A 20,535-nucleotide genomic window follows, 5' to 3' on the forward strand; every position below is an offset into this window, starting at 1 on the left:
AGAGTGCTGGGGTTCCAGGTGTGACCTACGCGCCCGGCCGAGTTCACCTGTTTAAACTGTAAGTTCAGCCCAGGCTCAGTGGCTCCTGCCTTTAATCCCAGCACTTTGGGAGGCCCAGGTGGGCAACATCACTTGAGGCCAGTTCCAGGCCAGCCCGGCCAACATGGTGAATCCCTGTCTCAACTAAAAATAGAAAAGTTAGCCGAGTGTGGTGGGGCGCGCCTGCAGTCCCAGCTACTCGGGAGGCTGAGGCAGGAGAATCGCTTTAACCCGGGCGGTGGAGGTTGCGGTGAGCTGAGACTGTGCCCCTGCACTCCAGCCTGGGCGACCGGGCGAGACTCCGTCTCAAAAAAGAAACAAAAAACAACAAAGTGCAGGTTCAATAGCTGAGGGTTTGTTGTTGTGTGTATTTACAGGGCTGTGCAACCATCACCTCTGATTCCAGAGCCCCCATCAACCGCCAGTCCCCACCTCCTCTCTTCCCAGCCCCTGGCACCCACGCATCCCCTTCCCATGTTGGTGGACTGGTCTGTCCTGGACATTTCGGAGAAACGGGGGTCACACCGTGGCGGGTGGGGTGAGGGGGACTGCTTGAGCTCAGGAATTTGAGACCAGCCTGGGCAACATAGTGAGACCTTGTCTGTATGATTTAAGATAAATGAAAATGATAAAAACGTTCTGGCGCAGCGGTGGCTCCCACAGACAGGGCTTAACTCGTCTGAAGCCAAGGAAACTGGTGAGGGAAGGAAGGGAGGGAGGGAGGGAGGAAGGAGAAAGGAGAGAAAGGAAGAAAGGAAAGAAATGAAGGTAGGAAAGAAGGAAGGAAGGAGAAAGAGAAAGAAAAGAAAGAAAGGGAAAAGGAAGGGAGGGAGGGAGGGCGGAAAGAAGGAATGGGAGGGAGAGAGGGAGGGAAGGACCAGGTGCTCCAGCACTTTGGGAGGCCAGGGAGGGAAGACTGCCTGAGGCCAGAGTCCAGGGCTGCAGTGAGCTCCAGTCACGCCTCTGTACTCTAGACTGGGCAACGTAGGGAGACCCTGTCTCAAACATACAAAAATGGAAGCCACCATGTGGGGAGGGGAGTCTGGGCCATGGTGACCCACGTTCTGGGCTTGGATGCTCCTGCCGACCCGTGGCCACTCCCCAGTGCTCCCACTGCCTGGGGTCCCCGGGCCTGGGCGGACTCCCTTCTCCACGACCGGCTGCATTCTCCATGGGCTGATGTCCGGGGACCCCCAAGCAGAAACCACCTGAGCCCTGGGACCTCGGGCCCGCCCTGCTCCAGAGGAGGCCACTGACTAAGCACCTTCTATGCAACCTTTATTTGCAAACTCTGAGGTTGGACACGGGCCTGAGACGGACGGCGTCCAGTTCCTGTCCCTCCACTTTCCCGTGGCTTCTGGGGCTGGGAAAGGACAGTGATCACGGTCCAGCCTCTGCCGCAGCCTGCTCCCGCCCAAAACCAAAAGGCATAGGAGACTTCTGTCTCTCTTCCCCCCAGCCTGCGGGGTCCCTGGCAAGCTGGGCGTCAGGGGCTGGGGCCCGCTCCTCTGGGGCCAGCCTGTGGAGGCAGCAGGGCAGCAGTGCCTGCCAGGGACCCAGGCCAGGGAAATGTCAGTTTCCAAGCTGATAACTTCAGATTCCAGCTGGCAGCCAGATCTGGGGGTTGGTGGGAGGGGCCCTGGCACGAGCCGGGCCTATGGTGGGCGGTCCCTGGACATGCCGCAGAGGACAGGGCCCCCGAGGGTCACGGCCAGGAGGCCCAGCACCATGGCCGACGCTCCGCAGCGGTGGTAGGGGCAGGCGGCAGCTCTAAGCTGGCGGTGGCTGTCGGGGGTGCTGGGCCCCAAGCAGGAGCCCTGCTGCTGGTCCAGCGTGTAAGACGGGGGACAGGAGGTGCAGTCCCTCAGGGAGCTGCCACGGCAGGTGTAGCAGGAGGCGTGGCAGCTGGAACAGACCCTCAGTGCGGGCGCCGCCGGATGACCAGGCCTGGCGGTCACCAGCCTTGTGTGGTTGAAGAAGCGTGGGGGGCAGTGGGCCAGACAGAGCTGTCCCAGGAGGTAGGCGGGGTCGCCACATGCTGCTTGGGGATACAGACATGGAAGCCGTGAGCTCGCCACCCAAGGCCTGTTGCCCACCATCTGCCCTCTGGGGCCACAGGCACGGTGCCCGCAGTAGCCGCCTCTACCTCCCAGCCGTGGGCCCTGCCGTGTCGGCACTCACCCTGGCACAGCCCCTCCGTGTCCCGCCGCACACACAAGCTGCCGGTCACCTGGGGGCCTGGAGGCCTCGCTGCCATGTCCTCCGCCGTCCCGTAGAGCAGCAGTGTGTAGCGGTACAGCATCCCTGGGCAGGGGTCACAGGTGCACACAGGAGGAGGAAGAGGCTCTTGGCAGCCTGGACCTGGCTGTCCCTGGGATCCCTCCCCTGCAGCTCCCACCCAGGGCCCCAGACTGGTCCACGTCTCCCAGGGAATTGCACACCTGCTGTGCGCCTGTCCCTGGACATGGACATCTCCCAGGTCACTACACACCTACTGTGCATCCATCACTGCACACCGACATCTCCCGGCTGACTCCACACCCACTGTGTGCCCGTCACTGCACACCTACTCTGTGCCTGTCACTACACACCGACATCTCCCGGCTGACTCCACACCTACTGCGCGCCTGTCACTGAACACCTACTGTGCACCCGTCACTGCACACCCACTGTGTGCCTGTCACTGCACACCTACTCTGTGCCTGTCACTACACACCAACATCTCCCAGGTGACTCCACACCTACTGTGCGCCCGTCACTCCACACCTACTGTGTGCCCATCACTGCACACCGACATCTCCTGGCTGACTCCACACCTACTATGTGCCCGTCACTGCACACTGACATCTCCCGGCTGACTCCACACTACTGCATGCCCATCACTGCACACCTACTCTGTGCCCGTCACTGCACACCTACTCTGTGCCTGTCATTACACACCGACATCTCCCGGCTGACTCCACACCTACTGCGCGCCTGTCACTGAACACCTACTGTGCACCCGTCATTGCACACCCACTGTGTGCCTGTCACTGCACACCTACTCTGTGCCTGTCACTAAACACCAACGTCTCCCGGGTGACTCCACACCTACTGTGCGCCTGTCACTGCACACGTACTGCACGCCTGTCACTGCATACCTACTGTGTGCCCATCACTGCACACTGACATATCCCGGGTGACTCCACACCTACTGCGTGCCTGTCACTGCACATTGCTATCTCCTGGGTGACTCCACACCTACTGTGCGCCTGTCACTGCACACGTACTGCACGCCTGTCACTGCATACCTACTGTGTGCCCATCACTGCACACTGACATATCCCGGGTGACTCCACACCTACTGCGTGCCTGTCACTGCACATTGCTATCTCCTGGGTGACTCCACACCTACTGTGCGCCTGTCACTGCACACGTACTGCACTCCTGTCACTGCATACCTACTGTGTGCCCATCACTGCACACTGACATATCCTGGCTGACTCCACACCTACTGTGCGCCTGTCACTGCATACCTACTGTGTGCCCATCACTGCACACTGACATATCCCGGGTGACTCCACACCTACTGTGCGCCTGTCACTGCATACCTACTGTGTGCCCATCACTGCACACTGACATATCCCGGCTGACTCCACACCTACTGTGCGCCTGTCACTGCATACCTACTGTGTGCCCATCACTGCACACTGACATATCCCGGGTGACTCCACACCTACTGCGTGCCTGTCACTGCACATTGCTATCTCCCAGGTGACTGCACACCTACTGTGCGAATGTTCTCTTGGAGAAGGCCACTGGGAACCTGTTTCTCAGTGGGGTCACCAAGGCTAGCACCAGAGCCCCTGGGGGGAGGTGAGCGAGCCAAGCCCCGCCCCCCACAGCCCCGCCCCCACAGCCCCGCCCCGCCCTCACCCGTGTTGAAATAGTAACCCTTGTTCTCCAGGCCCAGCGTCCACACGCCCTGCGGGTTCTCATCCCAGAAGTGGGTGGACATGAACACCCAGTTGTTGTAGCCTTCAGTGCTGACGTCCAGGGGTCTGGGACAGAAGGGCAGGCGGGGGTGGGCGTGTCAGGAGGAACGGCTTAGTGAAGCCCGCAGAGCCCATCAAGTGTCTGGCCTCATGGGCTGCTGGCTGGGGTCCTCCGGGTGTGGGCAGGGGCGTACATGGAGGTCCGACCCACTGGGCCGCCCTGTGATTCCTGTGGGCCTGGCCCCTCGCCGTGAGGACGCCTGGGGAAGATGGCAGCGTGTACCCACAGGGCGTGAGGCCGCCCCTCCCCTCTGCTGGCCGCTCACCGTATGGCCACCAGTGTGGAGCGTGTGCCCAGGGGGCTGGTGAGCGAGAGCTCCAGGTCGCCGCGCCGGCTATACGACAGCGTCAGCTGCACCTGCACGTGCTCCAGCGAGCGGATGGCATTGTGGCGGCCGGCGCAGGCAGACACATTCTTCCTGATGTACATCACCGGCAGGATAGGGCTGGGGGCAGCGGGGGGTGAGGACCCTCCTGCGGCTGCTTGGGGGGTGGGCAGCCAGCAGGTGGGTCAGAACTCAGATCACGGGGTCCAGCCTTCATTTTACAGATGGGTAAACTGAGGCCTCAGGCCTCCCCTCACACCCCCATTGGCGATGGCAGCATTTACTGACAGGGCACCAGGGGCAGGCAGGGGCTCACGTGGGGCTGTTCTGGACCCGGACGGCACACTTCATCTGTGGTGGGGTGGGCAGCCAGGTGCGGGCGGTGTCCACCAGCAGCACAGCATCCAGCAGCCCATAGCCGTAGTGATGGCTCACTGTACAGGAGGGCGGCCGTCACTCGCCCCGCGGGCCCAGGGTCCCCGCCCCCGCCCAGCCCCACCGCACCTTGGCGCCCCACGCCATTGGTCCTCCAGTCCTCAGCCTGCAGGTGCGCCGGCTTGGACGCGCGGACCACGAGGTGCTGCAGGTCTCTCCACGTCAGGAACGGGCTGGGGGTGTCGGGGGCTGGTGAGCCGGGGGCCGCGCCTGGGGGCTGAGGGCGGTGGGCAGGGCCCCACAGTCACCTACTTGGCCTCCAGTGCCAGGGCAATCATGCCCGCTGCCAGTGGGGCTGAGGCCGAGGTGCCCGTGTGCTTGTCGGTGCACCGGTGATGCAGGTCCGTGGTGACCTGCGGACAGAGAGGGGTGAGACTCGGGGGGTGCACAGCAAGAATGCAGCCCTTCTTCAAAAAGAACCAGGGACTGGCCAGGCCCGGAGGCTCAGCCTGTGATTCCAGTACTGTGGGAGGCCGAGGCGGGTGGGTCACCTGAGTTCAGGAGTTCAAGACCAGCCTGGTCCACATAGTGAAGACCTGTCTCTACAAAAATACAAAAGTTGGCCGGGCGTGGTGGCTCACGCTTGTAATCCCAGCACTTAGGGAGGCCAAGGTGGGCAGATCATGAGGTCAGGAGTTTGAGACCAGCCTTGCCAACATGGTAAAACCCCGTCTCCACTACAAATACCAAAATTAGCCGGGCGCGGTGGCTCACGCCTGTAATCCCAGCTACTCGGGAGGCTGAGGCACAAGAATTGCTTGAATCCAAGAGGCGGAGGTTGCAGTGAGCCGAGATTACGCCATTGCACTCCAGCCTGGGCAACAGAGCAAGACTCTGTCTTAAAAAAAAAAAAAAAAAAAAGAAGTAACAAGGACGATCCTCACCGAGCACTAGGAGCCTGGCCAACACGTTGAAACCCTCCGCTCTACTAAAAATACAAAACATTAGGCCGGGTGCGATGGTGGGTGCCTCTTAATCCCAGCATTTTGGGAGGCTGAGGCCGGCGAATCACTTGAGCTGAGGAGTTTGCGACCAGCCTGGTGAAACTCCGACGCTACAGAATATACGAAAGGAAGGAGCCAGACATGGAGGGAGGCTTGTGTTCCCAGGTGCTCAGGAGGCTGAGGCACGAGGATCGCTGGCGCCTGGCAGGCGGAGGTTGCAGTGAGCCGAGATCCTGCCACTTCACTCTGTTGTGCCCAGCCTGGGTGACAGAAGGAGATTCCATCTCACACACACACACACACACACACACAAAACAACTCAGAAAAACAAAGAAAAACATGCTGAGGACTGACCTGAAAGGGTGCCTGCTGGTTCATATGCCTGGGAGAGGCGGGGGTCAGCAAAGGGGCAGCAGGGCCATGGGGTAGCCCTGGCAGGATACTTGCCTGAGTTTGGAGGTGTTTGGGGGAATACCTGCTATGTGTCTGGCCCCAGAGCCTGAGAGATGACCCAGGCCCTCCTGGTTCTGGCCTGAGGAGCCCTGGGGGGTGGGGAGCTGGTCCCTGCCTCAGGGACTCTCAAACACTGGGAAGTAAGTATATAGAGTGAAGGCCTGGGGGACTTCCTGGAGGCAGTAGTCCCAGGCAGAGATCTGAGGGAGGAGTCCGCAGGGGCAGAAGAGGGGCAGTGATCTGGCACAGGGGCCTCCTCATGGAGACCTTGAGGCAGGAGGGGCCTGGAGGAATGAGGGGGAACCTCCGTGCAAGGCACTGAGAGAGGGCATAGAGGTGGCTTGCACCCAGGAGCTGGTTTCATCCAAGAGCCCTGGGGAGCCAGAGGAGGGCTGCGACTGAGCTGGTGGGGTCGGATTTGGGTCGTATTCACCTATTTATCTTGAGACAGGGTCTTGCTCTGCTGTCCCGGTGGAGTGCAGTGGCGTGATCGCGGCTCACTGCAGCCTCGACCTCCCACCACAGCCTCCCAAGTAGCTGGGACCACAGATGTGTGCCATCACGCCTGGCCTAATTTTTAAATGTTATTGTAGAGATGAAGTCTCACTGTGGTGCCCACACTGGTTTCAAACACTAGGCTTACCAGGTGCGGTGGCTCACGCCTGCAATCCCAGCACTTTGGGGAGGCCGAGGCGGGCGGATCACTTGAGGTCAGGAGTTTGAGACCAGCCTGGCCAACATGGTGAAACCCCGTCTCTACTAATAATACAAAAAGAGATTTAGCCAGGCGTGGTGGCGCGCGCCTGTGGTCCCAGCTACTCAGGAGGGTGAGGCAGGCAGGAGAATCGCTTGAGCCCAGAAGGCGGAGGCTGCGGTGAGCTGAGATCGCGCCCCTGCAGTCCAGCCCGGGTGACAGAGCGAGACTGGGCCTCAAAAACAAAGAAACAAACAAAATGAACCATTGGCCCAAGTGATCCTCCCACTTTTGCTCCCGATGTGAGCTGCTGTGCCCAGCTGGATGGGGGTTGTTTTTTTGGGGGGACAGGGTCTCCTCTGTGACCGAGACTGGAGTGCAATGGCGCGATCTCGGCTCCCTGCAGCCTCCACCTCCCAGGTTCAAGCAATTCTCTCCTGCTTCCGCCTCCCGAGTAGCTGGGACTACAGGCAGGCACCACCGCACCTATGTAACTTTTTGTATCTTTAGAAGAGATGGGGTTTCACCATTGTTGGCCGGGCTGGTCTTGAACCGCTGACCTCAAGTGATCCGCCTGCCTCGACCTCCCAAAGTGCTGGGATTACAGGCATGAGCCTCCGTGCCAGGCCTGGATTTGGGTTTTAAAAGCAGCTTTGAGTCAGTGGTGGGGACAGGAGGGAGGTGAGGCCAGGCTGGGCTGGCTGGCAGGGCCTGGGGAGGGGCCCCTGTTCGGGGAGCTGCACGCACGATCTGGGGGTCGCTGGCCACGCCGCTGCTGTAGGTGGTGGTGAGGGTGGAGGCGCAGGCTTCGCTGTACCAGGGCACGCGGCCCTGCCGGGTGGCGCTGCCCACGGAGAGCGTGTAAATGCTGTTGGTGTAACCATCGCAGTTACAGTCGTCGTAATGGAGGCCGCCGTTGCCCGAGGCCCAGATGAAGAGCGTGCCCAGCCCGCCTCGGCCCTGGGAAACAAGGAGGGGTGGTGAGTGGGCATCGCCCGGGGCCTGCCATCCCTGCCCTCCTCGGGGGACTCCCACCCACCTTGGTGACGCCTTGCCGGAAGGCCTCGAGGGTGAGGATGCCGGGGCCGTCCACTGTGCGCCCGTCATCCTCGGGGCCCCAGCTGGCGCTGTAGATGTGGATGTACTGTGGCCGCAGGCTCAGCGACTGGGCCTCGATGGCGTCGGTGACGGTCCCGTCCAGCATCCGCACGCCTGCAGGGGGACAGGGGGCGGGGGGCCTCTGCCACCGGCCCTGCCCCAGGTCTCCACACCACTCCCCAGCCCCATTCGGGCCCTCTCTGCTCCCTGGAGGGGCCGTTCGTACTGGTTCAGCTCCCCTAAGCCCTGGAGTCTGGTCCTGGCACCACCCAGCAGTGAGAGGGTGGGTACGGGAGTCCTCCTCCCCTGGTCGGCGGACCCAGCTCCCCCCAGGATTACTCCCTTCGCCCTCTGTTCCCCAATGATGCCTCGGGGGGACCCTGGGTACCTCCGATTCGGGCGTTGAAGGCGACCCCCACACCGCAGAAGTCATTGTTGGCCATTGAAGCCACCTCCCCAGCACAGCGGGTCCCGTGCCTGGTGCCAGGGCCAAGAGGGGCTCCCGTCACGGCCTCCATCCTCCTGCCGGGCACTGGGGCTGCCCCCGTGCACTGCGGGAGCCCTGCTTACCGGTTCTCATCGCTGGGGGTGTAGCGGGGCTGGGGGTCCGGGTCGTAGTTATTGAAGTCATAGCTGGCCAGGGGGTCCTGCGGGTGGGTGGGGATGTGAGGGGGTGAGGGGGCTTCGAGGTGTCCCTGGGGTGGAACCGGTCTCGGCGCCCGGGGCAGCCCCCGCCCCCAGCCACCCACGGTCTCACGTAGTTGGCCCAGAGGTCTGGGTGATCCTTCTCAATGCCATCGTCCAGCACAGAGACCACGACACCCCGGCCCGACAGCCCCTGGCCCCAGGCCTGCAGGACGTTCAGGTCTGGCTGTGCCTCGTCGTTCTGCAGGGAAGGGGGGTCGTGACCCCGTGAGGACCTGGTGGGGGGGAGGGGGTGCCAGCAGCCCCGGCCCCACCCACCTGCCCTGGCTGCCCGCTCACCATGTACCACTGCTTGGAGAACCAGGGGTCCGTGGGCACCACCACAGAGCGTCTCACCCTGCGCTGCAGCGTCTGCTGCTGGAACCACTGCACCTGCAAGGCAGAGGGCGCATCGGGCCTGTCCCCTGCTCCCCCATGTGGCCCCTCGTGGTTCAGGGAGTGAGGCAGCCCCATGCCCTGGGACCCCGTGTTTGCAGGGGCTGCTCTCCTGCCCCACCCAGCAGGGCCGTGTGCCCTGACACAGCGAAGCCTATGCCTCCACCCTTACCACCACCTACAGCAGCAGCGTGCCCAGCGACCCCTAGATGGTGAGTGCAATCCCCCGACAGGGGCCCCTCTGCCAGCCCAGCCTGGCCTCCTCACCTCCCTCCTGGCCCTACCACTGACTCAGCACCCTCCCAAAGCTGCTTTTGAAACCCAAATCCAGGCCGGGCACAGTGGCTCACGCCTGTAATCCCAGCGCGCTGGGCTGTTGAAGCAGGCAGATCACTTGAGGTCAGCAGGGTCCCCATGTGCCCAGGGCTCTGTCTGCAGTCAGAGGGGCCGAGCCTCTGCCCAGGGTGACTGGAGGTCCCCAGGTCCCTACCCCACTCCTTCCCCCATCCCTGTTCTAGATCCTTCTGTCTCTCTCCTATATCACTTCCTTTTTTTTTTTTTTGAGACGGAGTCTCACTCTATCACCGAGGCTGGAGTGCAGTGGTGTGATCTCAGCTCACTGCAACCTCCACCTCCCGGATTCAAGTGATTCTCTTGCTTCAGCCTCCCAAGTAGCTGGGACTACAGGCACTCGCCACCACACCCAAGAATTTTTGTATTTTTAGTAGAGATGGGGTTTCGCCATGTTGGTCAGGTTGGTCTCGAACTCCTGACCTCAAGTGATCTGCCTGCCTCGGCCTCCCAAAGTGCTGGGATTACAGGCGTGAGTCATGGTGCCCAGCCTGGCTTCTCTCTTGGAAACCACATCGGAGCCACTGCTCTCCCTCTCTATGCTATAAGCAGGCAGCTGTCCAGTCCTGCTCATGGCACTTCCCGGCCTCCAGAGGCTTCCCAGGCCCCATCTCATCCCATCGGCTTGGCATCTCAGGTATTTTCTAGCCCAATCAGACCCAATCTCTTTCTGAGCATCCGGACACTGCGTCCTGAGGGCACTGGGTAACTTCAAGCCTCCTACGCTTGGGAACCCATTCCTTGTAAAATGAGCCAACCCCCTTCCCTCCATCCTCTGATCTAGATGGTGGGGGAGGCATGCCATCTATCCCTCCTTACCAGGGACGCTGGGGCCCAGAGGAGGTGGGGAAGGGCAAGAGGTGCCCGCTGTGTACCAGGCCCTGGTAGGCATCATCATTTCTGTATTTGGGTCTCCCTGCTCTTCCCTGTCACACAGACTTGAGATCAGGGTGGGTCCGAGCCACAGAAAGCACACAGCCGTTCATAAGAGCCACGAGAATCACAGAAGGTGGCTAGGGCCCCAGGATGCGGCTGAGACCCGAGGGGGTGGCCTCCAGGCCAGGCTCACCTTGGGGTCTCTCTTCAGGCGCAGGCGGTGGCCCCAGTGCGGGGTCAGGGACTGCTGGACCACGCCACGGTGCCGCAGGTGAAAGTACTGCCCGTCAGGGAAGATCTGGGGATGTGGGGAAGCGGCCGCACGGATGGGACCCGGCTCCCCTGCTGCAGCCCCCGAGGGCCGGGAAACCCCCCTGCCTTGTCCTTCCCCACCAAGTGCCCTCAGAAACTGAGCTTGGCTGATGCAGGGGTGGGCTGGGGCTCTTGATACTTAGGAGACCTTGGGGGCTCCCTCCCACTTGTCGGGGTCTGGGGCCGTCCAGTCCCCTCGAGCCCCCACTTCCTGTCCATCCCGGTCCCACCCACCGGCCCCAGGTTGACGAAGCCGAATTTGCGTGCCAGGCGCTCGGCCTCCCGGTTCCCCTGGGACACCCGCACGGCCCAGCTGCTGACATAGATGGGGGCCCGGGACGAGGCCCACCCCACAGCCAGGGGGCCTACGAGGGCCAGGGCCAAGGCCAGGCGCAGCCATAGCGCAATCGGGGCGGGCCTCATGGACGCGGGGCGGGGAGGGGGCGGGACCTGAGCAAGCCCCTCCCCCGCCAAACCGCCGAGGGGGCCCAGGCGCCCGCCACGCCCCCGGCGCCATGGCAACGCGGAAGGCTTCGACTCCCAGGGGGCCTTGAGGCTACCCCCGCCGAGAGGCGCGAAGATCTGACAGAAGCGGGAAGGAGGCACGCCTGCCGGCCTTCCGCAGACCCACAGCCTCGGGAGCCTCAGTTCCCCCATTTGTACAACGACAATAATCTAAACCAGAGAAGGGGAGTCACTCGTGGTAACGCGTCCAGCACTTTCTTTGGCCTCGCCCACTTTCCCACACACCCCCTCCTTCGAGAATCAGCCCGGCCTCCTATCCGGCCCAATCAAAATCGCTCTATCGAGCAATCCCGCCTCCTCCAATAAGCCCCGCCCAATTCCCCGCCCCTACTAATCAGCCCCGCCTCCTTTACGGATCAGACCGCCCCTCCTCCGGCTTCACCAATGAATCGCGTACCGTTTCCCCAATCGGCTCGGATTTTTCTCCAGCCCCGCCCACAGGCTCCTCCTTCCACCGCGTGCCGCGCCTCACCCTAGCTCCACCCCCCTCAGCGTCGCAGCCAATAATCCCGTCCCCTGACACCGCCCCTCCAATCAGCTACGTCTCGCTCCCGCCCGGCCAATCGGTGCCCTGAACTGGTGCGCCCCGCCCTCTCCAGGCGGGGTCTGCGCAGTGGCGGCCGCAGCCCCCCCAGAGGGCGATGCGGCGGGGGAGACGGGGCAGGCCCCACCTCCTTTGTCCGCCGTGCCCTCCCATTGGTCCGGGCGGGGGGCCGGGGGCGGACACCGGCGCGGGGCCCGGACAGCTCGGCTCCCGCTGCGAGAAAGCTGCGCGCGTGCAGCGGGGCGGGCGCGCGGGGCCGCGGGCGAGCTCGAGCAGCCAACGCCGGGCGCGCCGGGGCCATGGACGGGCTGAGCCAGCGCGTGGAGCGCTTCCTGGAGCAGAGGAACCTGGTCACCGACGCGCTGGGGGCGCTGGAGGCCAAGACCGGGGTGGAGAAGCGGTATCTGGCTGCAGGTGAGCGGTCGGCGATCGCCCGTTTCGCCGACGGGCACATCGAGGCCACGGGCCCGGGGGTCGCGGATCGGACTCCCTCCCCGGCTGCGGGGTCCGGTCCGGCCGGTGGAGCGTGCGGGGTGACCGGGACCTCGGGGTCCGCCCGCGCCCCCCTTTCCAGCCTCCTTCCCGGCGCTGGGTGCCCGCCACGCCGAAGTCCGGTTCTTCCAGTTGCCCGGTGGCCCCGGAGGGGTGGGGGTGGGGATGCCCGTGACCCGCGCGTTTCCCCGTCCCCTGCCCCCCGTGGACTCCGGGAGGGGAACGGACCGTCCCTGGGGGGCTACCGGGGGGCTGCCCAGGACCCTCCTCCCGGCTGGCCTAGTCTCCTTCCCCCGGCTCAATGGCTTAGTGCCACTGCGCGTAAATATTTAAGACGAAGCTGGGTCGTCTGACAGCTGTGATGGGGGGAGGCTGGACTGGCGCCCGCGGAGCTCCAGATCCCGACACCCCGATTGTGACTCCATGTTCTCCTGGTCCTTTCCGCCTTGGTGACACTGTGCGGCCCTGCCCCTTTCCAAAACTGTCTAGAGCGCGCATGTAGCAATCGCTCCTTAAATGCCTCCCTCTCCACCTTTAAAAGTTTTTTTTTTTTTCTTTTTTTGAGAGGGAGTCTTGCTCTGTTGCCCAGGCTGGAGTGCAATGGCGCGATCTCGGCTCACGGCAACCTCCGCGTCCCGAGTTCAAGCAATTCTCCTGCCTCAGCCTCCCGAGTAGCTGGGATTACAGGTGTGCGCCACCATGCCCAGCTAAATTTTGTATTTTTAGTAGAGATGGAGTTTCACCATGTTGACCAGGCTGGCCTCGAACTCCTGATCTCAAGTGATCCACCCACCCCGACCTCCCAAAGTGCTGGGATTACAGGCGTGAGCCGCCGGCCCTGCCCAGCCTAAAACTTTTTAAAATTAACTTTTTTAAGAGACAGGGTCTCACTATGTTACCCAGGCTGGTGTCAAACTGGGCTCAAGTGATCCTCAGCCTCCCGAAGCTCTGGGATGACAGGAGGGAGCCACTGTACCCAGCCTTTCTTCCCTTTGTGTGGTGCTCCCAGCCCCACTGGCCCTGCCTTCTTTTTCAGGGAGCCTGGCAGAGTAACTCACAAGGATTTTCTCTAGCCTGGGGCGCAGTGGGTAGCGGGCAGTGCCACTTTTTTGAGCACCTCCTGCAGGCAGATCCCAGGACTCCAGTTTCCCCCGTTTTCCCACCATCTGGGAGTTCCCATGCCTGGCAGCCCCAGGACAGTCTGAGATCTGTTCCCAGACCCTGGAGGTCCCCAGGTGCCTGGTCCCATGTGCACAGCACAGCAGGTGGCATGGCCCCCTGTGCCTGCCCCGGGGAGCAGGCCCCTGACCTCTGCCCTCCCTTTCCACATCCCTGGGGCCAGTGGGCGGGAATTGAGGTCATAGAGCGCCCAGGAGGCAGGCAGCAGGGACGGGCTGGCTGGGGCACTGTGTTGCCAGGGAGGAGGCTGAGGTACAGGGAGGCAGGGGCTGCCTATGTGCCTGCTCTGTCTGAAGCATACGCCCCCTCCACCCTGCCCACCCCAGTCCCATCTGCTGCTAATCTTGGGGGCTGTGCCCCGTCCACACTTCCCATGTTCAAGGTCATCCTCCCAGTGCTGAACCTGCAGAAAAAGGGATTTAGGGGAGGGACGCCCTGGGAGAGCCATTCCTCCCCCACCAGGGAGGCCCGGGGAAAGGTGGCGTTCCCTCATCCCCCTGTATCCCCCTCCCCCGCAACCCCGCACCTCCTTTAAACCCATAGGTCCTACACCCCTGGGTAACATGAAGAAACTCAGAGGAGACAGTGGCCCGGAGGCCGCATAGCCTGCTGGGACCAGCTGGGGGACCCCTCCTACCCCGACCTTGGGTGCTTGTCGATAAAGACTGATGCTGGCCGAGGGGAGGGCTGGGCTGCGGAACTTGGGCGTCTGCCCTTTGGTCGGCAAGTGGCCTCTATCTCTCTCTGCAGATAGCAGCCCCAGGGGAGGAGAACGGAGGCTGTCCCAAGCCTTCTGAGCCCAGAGGTTCCCTGTGTGACCTTGGGCAACACCCACCCAGCCCAGTTCTGGCTGTTGCATGAGACAGTTCAGGGAAAGCACAGAACCTGGCACACAATAGGCGCTTAATAAATGCAGTTGTCACAGTCATTCTTTCCAGAGCCAGGTTCAGGATTGGGGCAGAGCTGGATGCGGACACACACACACTCTTCTCTCTGAAGACCCTCCTCACTAGAACTGTGTTACAGTAGCCTGAAGGCGCTTAATAATTGTACAGGAAGGCCAGGTGCAGTGGCTCACACCTGTAATCCCGCCCTTGGGACACAGAGGAGGTGGGGGGGGACCCTGAGGTCAGGAGTTTGAGACCAGCCTGGTCAACACGGTGAAACCCCATCTCTACTAAAAATACAAAAGTCAGCCTGGCAGGGTTGTACACGCCTGCGGTCCCAGCTACTCGGGAGGCGGAGGCACGAGAATCGCTTGAGCCCAGGAGGCGGAGGTTGCAGTGAGCTGGGATTGTGCCACTGCGCTCCAGGCTGGGCAACAGAGCGAGACTCCGTCTCAAAAAAATAAAATGTGCAGAAGGGTGTTTGTTCTCTTTGTTAACTTGTAACCATAAGAGGCAGGGGCCATTACTGCTCCCACTTACCGAGGGGGAAACTGAGGCTCCATGCAGCCAGAGCCTTGCTCGCTCCGGGCTACTGAGTGCACAGCTGACCGAAGGGGCCCTCCTCCGCCCGGGGCATTGAGAGCTGAGGTTTGCTGCGCCCATGACGGTGCCGCCCCCCGCCCCGGGGACGCTGGCAGATGTCTGTCTGTGGTTGTCAGGACTGGGGAGCTGATGGCATAGAGCGGGTAGAGGCCAGGGACACTGCCCAGCACCCTGGAGTGCCCAGATGGGTTTCTCCCCCTCCCCGAGGAAAACCACCAAGAATGACCCCCTATGCTAAGATAGCAGATAAAACGGTTACCTTTCTCGGCTCTGGCACTGAGTCTTGGTGACTGCCCCGCCTCCCTTTCCGGTCTCTGCCTTCCCTTATATTAAAACACTGACCTCCTTTCCCAGGGCCTCCCATCGGGCCTGGACTGAGACAGGGATCGTTGCGGATTACATCGTTTTTCTTTGAGATAGAGTCACTCTCACGCAGGCTGGAGTGTGGTGGTGAGTTCTCCGCTCACTGCGACCTCCGCCTCCCGGGTTCAAGCGATTCTCCTGCCTCAGCCTCCCGAGTAGCTGGGACTACAGGCGCGCGCCACCGTGTCCAGCTAATTTTTGTATTTTTTAGTAGAGACAGGGTTTCACCATGTTGGCCAGGCTGGTCTCGAACCCCTGACTTCAGGTAATCCACCCACCTGAGCCTTCCAAAGTGCTGGGATTACAGCCATGAGCCACCGCACCCGGCCAGATTACACTCATTCACTCGACAAACGCTTACTGGGCAGCTATTCTGCACCCACCCCACTGCCTGCCACCCCAGCGTCGGGCTCCTGCCTGCCCTTGGGAGCTCCCAACCCCGGGAGAGGGGGGACGTGGAGACACGGACCAGTTACAGGTGAAAGGCTCAGGCTTAGGGCCGCGATGGGGGGTGCAGAGTTTGTGGGCAGTGGTGACACCCTAGAGGCGTCACGGAGGCTTCTGGGAGGAGGTGACGGTTGCAGACTCCCAAGAGGAAGCCTGGTGCCGTCACGGGGGTCAGAGGGTCCCTGGCCCCGGCCCACCGCCTCCTCTCTCCGGCAGGAGCCGTCACTCTGCTAAGCCTGTATCTGCTGTTCGGCTACGGAGCGTCTCTGCTGTGCAATCTCATCGGATTTGTATACCCCGCATATGCTTCGTGAGTGCGCAGCTGGCTACGTGCGTGGGGGGCTGGGGGGGTTCCCGGGCAGCCCCTGACCCTGCCGCGTCTCCCGGCAGAATCAAAGCTATCGAGAGCCCAAGCAAGGACGACGACACGGTGTGGCTCACCTACTGGGTGGTGTACGCCCTGTTCAGCCTGGCCGAGTTCTTCAGCGACCTACTCCTGTCCTGGTTCCCTTTCTACTACGTGGGCAAGGTGGGCCCTGCCAGGGCGGGCACAGCCGTGGAGCACCTGGGGCTCGGGGATTCCTGGGAGGCGCTGGGGCCAGAAGGTCCGGAGGAGATGAGATGGGGGATGTGAGGGGCAGACTTAGTCACTTCCCTGGGAAACAGGCCCATCCAGGGGCTGATGGTGGAGGCTCACCCTAAAGGGTGTCTGAGGGTGGAGGCTCGCCCTCAAGGGTGTCTGAGGGTGGAGGCTCGCCCTCAAGGGTGTCTGAGGGTGGAGGCTCGCCCTCAAGGGTGTCTGAGGGTGGAGGCTCGCCCTCAAGGGTGTCTGAGGGTGGAGGCTCGCCCTCAAGGGTGTCTGAGGGTGGAGGCTCGCCCTCAAGGGTGTCTGAGGGTGGAGGCTCGCCCTCAAGGGTGTCTGAGGGTGGAGGCTCGCCCTCAAGGGTGTCTGAGGGTGGAGACCCCGTTCCTGCCCAGGGTGGGCATCTGGTGGCGTGGTGTGGCCCGTCTCCCTCCCAGGGGTACGGAGCTGGGTGGGGCCGCGTGTGACTCCTGCCCCGCCCTGCAGTGCGCCTTCCTGTTGTTCTGCATGGCTCCCAGGCCCTGGAACGGGGCTCTCATGCTGTATCACCGCGTCGTGCGCCCGCTGTTCCTAAAGCACCACGGGGCCGTGGACAGAATCGTGAACAACCTCAGCGGGCGAGCCCTGGACACGGCAGCCGGAATAACCAGGAACGGTGGGTGCTCGCAGGCGCCCGGCCGCCTCTGGCTGTGTCCCAGATCTCGACCTGTCTGCCCCCACCTTGCCTCCCTTCCTGATTCTGATGGCCTCTGCCTGGCATCTCGGCGCCCCCTCTCACTGTCCGCCTCTCTCTCTCACGCTTTCGGGAACCAGTCTTACAGGCCCTGGCCCGCAGCCGGGCAAGCGTTACCCCAGCGGCTGTGGCAGGGCCCTCCACTCCCCTGGATGCTGACTGTACGTAACCCCTTTGGGGAGGTAGGAGCTGTGTGAGTGTATGTTTGCTGGGTGCATGTGGTGTGTGCATATGTGTGCATGTGCATGAGAATGTATGTGTGTGCATATGTGGTGTGTGCATGTGTACGTGTGCATGAGTGTGCATGTGCGGGCATGTTTGCTATGTGTGTGCATGTGGGCATGTGGCACATGCATGTGTGTGTGCATGAGTGTGTATGTCATGTGTGGGCAAGTGGCATGTGCGTGTGGATGTGTGCATGTGTATTTGTGTCAGGTGTGGGCATGTGGCACGTGCATGTGTGTGTGCGTGTGCATGAGTGTATTTGTGTCAGGTGTGGGCATGTGGCATGTGCGTGTGGATGTGTGCATGTGTGTATTTGTGTCAGGTGTGGGCATGTGGCACGTGCATGTGTGTGCGTGTGCATGAGTGTGTATTTGTGTCAGGTGTGGGCATGTGGCATGTGCGTGTGGATGTGTGCATGTGTATTTGTGTCATGTGTGGGCATGTGGCACGTGCATGTGTGTCATGTGTGGGCATGTGGCATGTGGATGTGTGCATGAGTGTGTATTTGTGTCATGTGTGGGCATGTGGCATGTGCGTGTGGATGTGTGCATGAGTGTGTATTTGTGTCAGGTGTGGGCATGTGGCACGTGCATGTGTGTGCGTGTGCATGAGTGTATTTGTGTCAGGTGTGGGCATGTGGCATGTGCGTGTGGATGTGTGCATGTGTATTTGTGTCAGGTGTGGGCATGTGGCACGTGCATGTGTGTGCGTGTGCATGAGTGTGTATTTGTGTCAGGTGTGGCATGTGGCATGTGCGTGTGGATGTGTGCATGAGTATTTGTGTCATATGTGGGCAGGTGGCACGTGCATGTGTGCGTGTGCATGAGTGTGTATTTGTGTCAGGTGTGGGTATGTGCATGTGGATGTGTGCATGAGTATTTGTGTCACGTGTGGGCATGTGGCACGTGCATGAGTGTGTCATGTGTGGGCATGTGGCATGTGTGTGGATGTGTGCATGAGTATTTGTCATGTGTGGGCATGTGGCATGTGCGTGTGGATGTGTGCATGAGTATTTGTGTCATGTGTGGGCATGTGGCATGTGTGTGGATGTGTGCATGAGTATTTGTGTCATGTGTGGGCATGTGGCATGTGCGTGTGGATGTGTGCATGTGTGTATTTGTCATGTGTGGGCATGTGGCATGTGCGTGTGGATGTGTGCATGAGTATTTGTGTCGTATGGGCATGTGGCACGTGCATGTGTGTCGTGTGGGCATGTGGCATGTGTGTGGATGTGTGCATGAGTATTTGTGTCATGTGTGGGCATGTGGCATGTGCGTGTGGATGTGTGCATGAGTTTGTGTCATGTGTGGGCATGTGGCATATGCATGTGGATGTGTGCATGAGTATTTGTGTCAGGTGTGGGCATGTGGCATGTGCATGTGTGTGCGTGTGCATGAGTGTATTTGTGTCAGGTGTGGGCATGTGGCATGTACGTGTGGATGTGTGCATGAGTGTATATGTCATGTGTGGGCATGTGGCACGTGCATGTGTGTGTGCATGAGTGTGTCATGTGTGGGCATGTGGCGTGTGTGGATGTGTGCATGTGTGTATTTGTGTCAGGTGTGGGCATGTGGCATGTGCATGTGTGTGCATGTGCATGAGTGTATGTCATGTGTGGGCATGTGGCACGTGCATGTGTGTGTGCATGAGTGTGTCATGTGTGGGCATGTGGCGTGTGTGTGGATGTGTGCCTGTGTGTATTTGTGTCGTGTGGGCATGTGGCATGTGTGTGGATGTGTGCATGAGTGTGTATTTGTGTCAGGTGTGGGCATGTGCATGTGTGTGCATGAGTGTATATGTGTGTGTGCATGGGCTGAAGCTGTTTTGTTTCCTTGTGTGCATGAGTGAGCAAGGGAGTGAGCATGTTTTCCCGTGTGCATGTGTCTGAGTGCAGTGCATGTGAGTGCACGTGTGTGTGTGCGTGTGCACCGATCTGTGCATGGGTTGGCATGAGAGCGTGCGTGTGGTCCACATCTCTGCTGAGGGTGGCTGCCAGGCCCATCGACTCACTCCATGATCACGGCCGGCAGCCCCGCAGAGCCCAGGCCTGCCTCACCCCCACCTACCCCTCTCTCTGCAGTGAAGCCAAGCCAGACCCTGCCGCCGAAGGACAAGTGAAGCAGCCCCTTGGCCCTTGCAAGGACCTCCTGGCTGATGAGAAAGGGGCCGCACCAGGCTCCCAGCCCTCCACAGAGTCTTCTCCGGATTCCCAGGCAGTGGGCCCCGCCAGTCCCTCGGATCCAGGCAAGGCCCAGAGGGTCTCCTTAAATGACACCTCGGAAAAGCCCCAGTCCCGGACCTTGACCATGAGATCTGGATCCCAGGACCAGCTTCCCTCCGGCTCTGCTGCTGGCTCCCGCCCGTCCCGCAAGGCCCAGGGCCAGCGTCAGGCACAGGGAAATTCCCGCCGACCTCAGCCGCGCACCCGGCCGCCCGGGACATCCCCCTCCCAGCTCGCCGTCCAGTCCCCCGCGCCCCTACGGCAACCCAACGTCACCTCCAGCCCGGCCTCACCCGGGGACCAGCCTCCCAGCAGCACCAGCAGCCCCACGCAGCCCCCCAGCAAGCCCCCCAGCAAGCCCCCTAGCAAGCCAGAGGACACAGCCCCCAAGACCACGGGACAGACCCAGAAGCAATCCTCGAAAGAGCCTGCCAGAGGCGCCTCCGCGCGCGAGCTGGTCCCCTGCCACTCCGAGAGCTCTCTTGAGTACACTTCCGAGTCCACCACGGAGATCGCGTGCAGCTGGCCACACAGGCTCCCGTGCCGGCAGCACCACTGGCACCTGAAACACCTGGCCTGCTAGGTGGGCCTCAATAAAGCTCATCCGGACCACACCTGTGCTCCCCGTGTGCCGCGGTCTCGGGGAGCGTCTGCGAGGGCACCGTGCCGTTAATCAGGCATGAGTCTCAGCTGTGTGGACCAGCCCATTTAATAAATGAGGAGACTGAGGCCCAGAGAGGCTGATTGACCCACTAAAGGTCCAGCCGCATGGCCAAGATGGGTGCGAGTCCCAGAAACACTTGTCCTTCCCCGCAGTGCCTTCTCCCTTCCCTCCCAAAGTAATTATCCAGCCCATTTGCATTTACCTGCTTCTCTCTTTTTTTTTTAAATTCCAAGATGGGGGTTTCACCATGATGGCCAGGCTGGTCTCGAACTCCTGACCTCAGCTGATCCATCCTCCTCGGCCTCCCGAAGTGCTAGGATTACAGGCATCAGCCACCGCACCCGGCCGCACCTGCTTCTCTTAAAACTCTCCCAGGCCGGGTGCGGTGGCTGACGCCTATATCCCAGCACTTTGGGAGGCTGAGACA

The 20,535-nt window shown here is 61.4% G+C and overlaps 2 protein-coding genes across 7 annotated transcripts; one reads left to right on the forward strand and one right to left on the reverse strand.

Annotated features, from left to right (window-relative positions):
• Positions 1–1,300: 1,300 nt before the first annotated feature.
• On the reverse strand, positions 1,301–11,069 carry PCSK4 (proprotein convertase subtilisin/kexin type 4). 5 transcript variants are annotated; one of them, XM_035285085.3, is made up of 15 exons: positions 10,877–11,069; positions 10,524–10,628; positions 9,008–9,100; positions 8,781–8,909; positions 8,594–8,670; positions 8,412–8,500; positions 7,965–8,137; positions 7,673–7,885; positions 5,087–5,187; positions 4,904–5,007; positions 4,716–4,833; positions 4,340–4,519; positions 3,955–4,079; positions 2,270–2,343; positions 1,301–2,077 (listed from the first exon to the last, which is right to left on the reverse strand). In XM_035285085.3, the coding sequence occupies exons 1-15, from the start codon at positions 11,063–11,065 to the stop codon at positions 1,994–1,996; spliced, it is 1,854 nt and encodes a 617-aa protein (XP_035140976.2). In that variant the 5' UTR covers positions 11,066–11,069; the 3' UTR covers positions 1,301–1,993. The 5 variants fall into 5 exon arrangements, with proteins under 5 accessions (XP_035140976.2, XP_035140975.2, XP_035140972.2 ...); XM_035285084.3 differs by having other exon boundaries at positions 1,301–2,080; XM_035285081.3 differs by having other exon boundaries at positions 2,221–2,343.
• An 859-nt stretch (positions 11,070–11,928) lies between these two features.
• REEP6 (receptor accessory protein 6) lies at positions 11,929–20,058 on the forward strand. 2 transcript variants are annotated; one of them, XM_054249678.2, is made up of 6 exons: positions 11,929–12,125; positions 15,899–15,992; positions 16,073–16,211; positions 16,752–16,920; positions 17,079–17,159; positions 19,304–20,058. In XM_054249678.2, exons 1-6 carry the CDS (start codon positions 12,011–12,013, stop codon positions 19,339–19,341), a joined length of 636 nt encoding a protein of 211 aa, XP_054105653.1. In that variant the 5' UTR covers positions 11,929–12,010; the 3' UTR covers positions 19,342–20,058. The 2 variants fall into 2 exon arrangements, with proteins under 2 accessions (XP_054105653.1, XP_054105654.1); XM_054249679.2 differs by lacking the exon at positions 17,079–17,159.
• Positions 20,059–20,535: the final 477 nt, after the last annotated feature.

The sequence above is a fragment of the Callithrix jacchus genome, chromosome 22 (assembly GCF_049354715.1).
Source record: "Callithrix jacchus isolate 240 chromosome 22, calJac240_pri, whole genome shotgun sequence".
NCBI classification, from domain to species: Eukaryota; Metazoa; Chordata; class Mammalia; order Primates; family Cebidae; genus Callithrix; species Callithrix jacchus.

Bases quoted from the DNA above. Each gene is read 5' to 3' on its own strand.
- PCSK4 (XM_035285080.3), bottom strand. From the start codon at position 11,065: ATGAGGCCCGCCCCGATTGCGCTATGGCTGCGCCTGGCCTTGGCCCTG. The intron at 8,671-8,780 runs GTGAGACCGTGG...ACCCACCCGCAG, and splicing joins CAGACCTCTGGGCCAACTAC to GACCCCCTGGCCAGCTATGA. The intron at 5,188-7,672 runs GTGCGTGCAGCT...CTCTGTCCGCAG, and splicing joins TGGCCAGCGACCCCCAGATC to GTCACCACGGACCTGCATCA.
- REEP6 (XM_054249678.2), top strand. From the start codon at position 12,011: ATGGACGGGCTGAGCCAGCGCGTGGAGCGCTTCCTGGAGCAGAGGAAC. The intron at 16,921-17,078 runs GTGGGTGCTCGC...TTCGGGAACCAG, and splicing joins AGCCGGAATAACCAGGAACG to TCTTACAGGCCCTGGCCCGC. The intron at 17,160-19,303 runs GTACGTAACCCC...CTCTCTCTGCAG, and splicing joins CACTCCCCTGGATGCTGACT to TGAAGCCAAGCCAGACCCTG.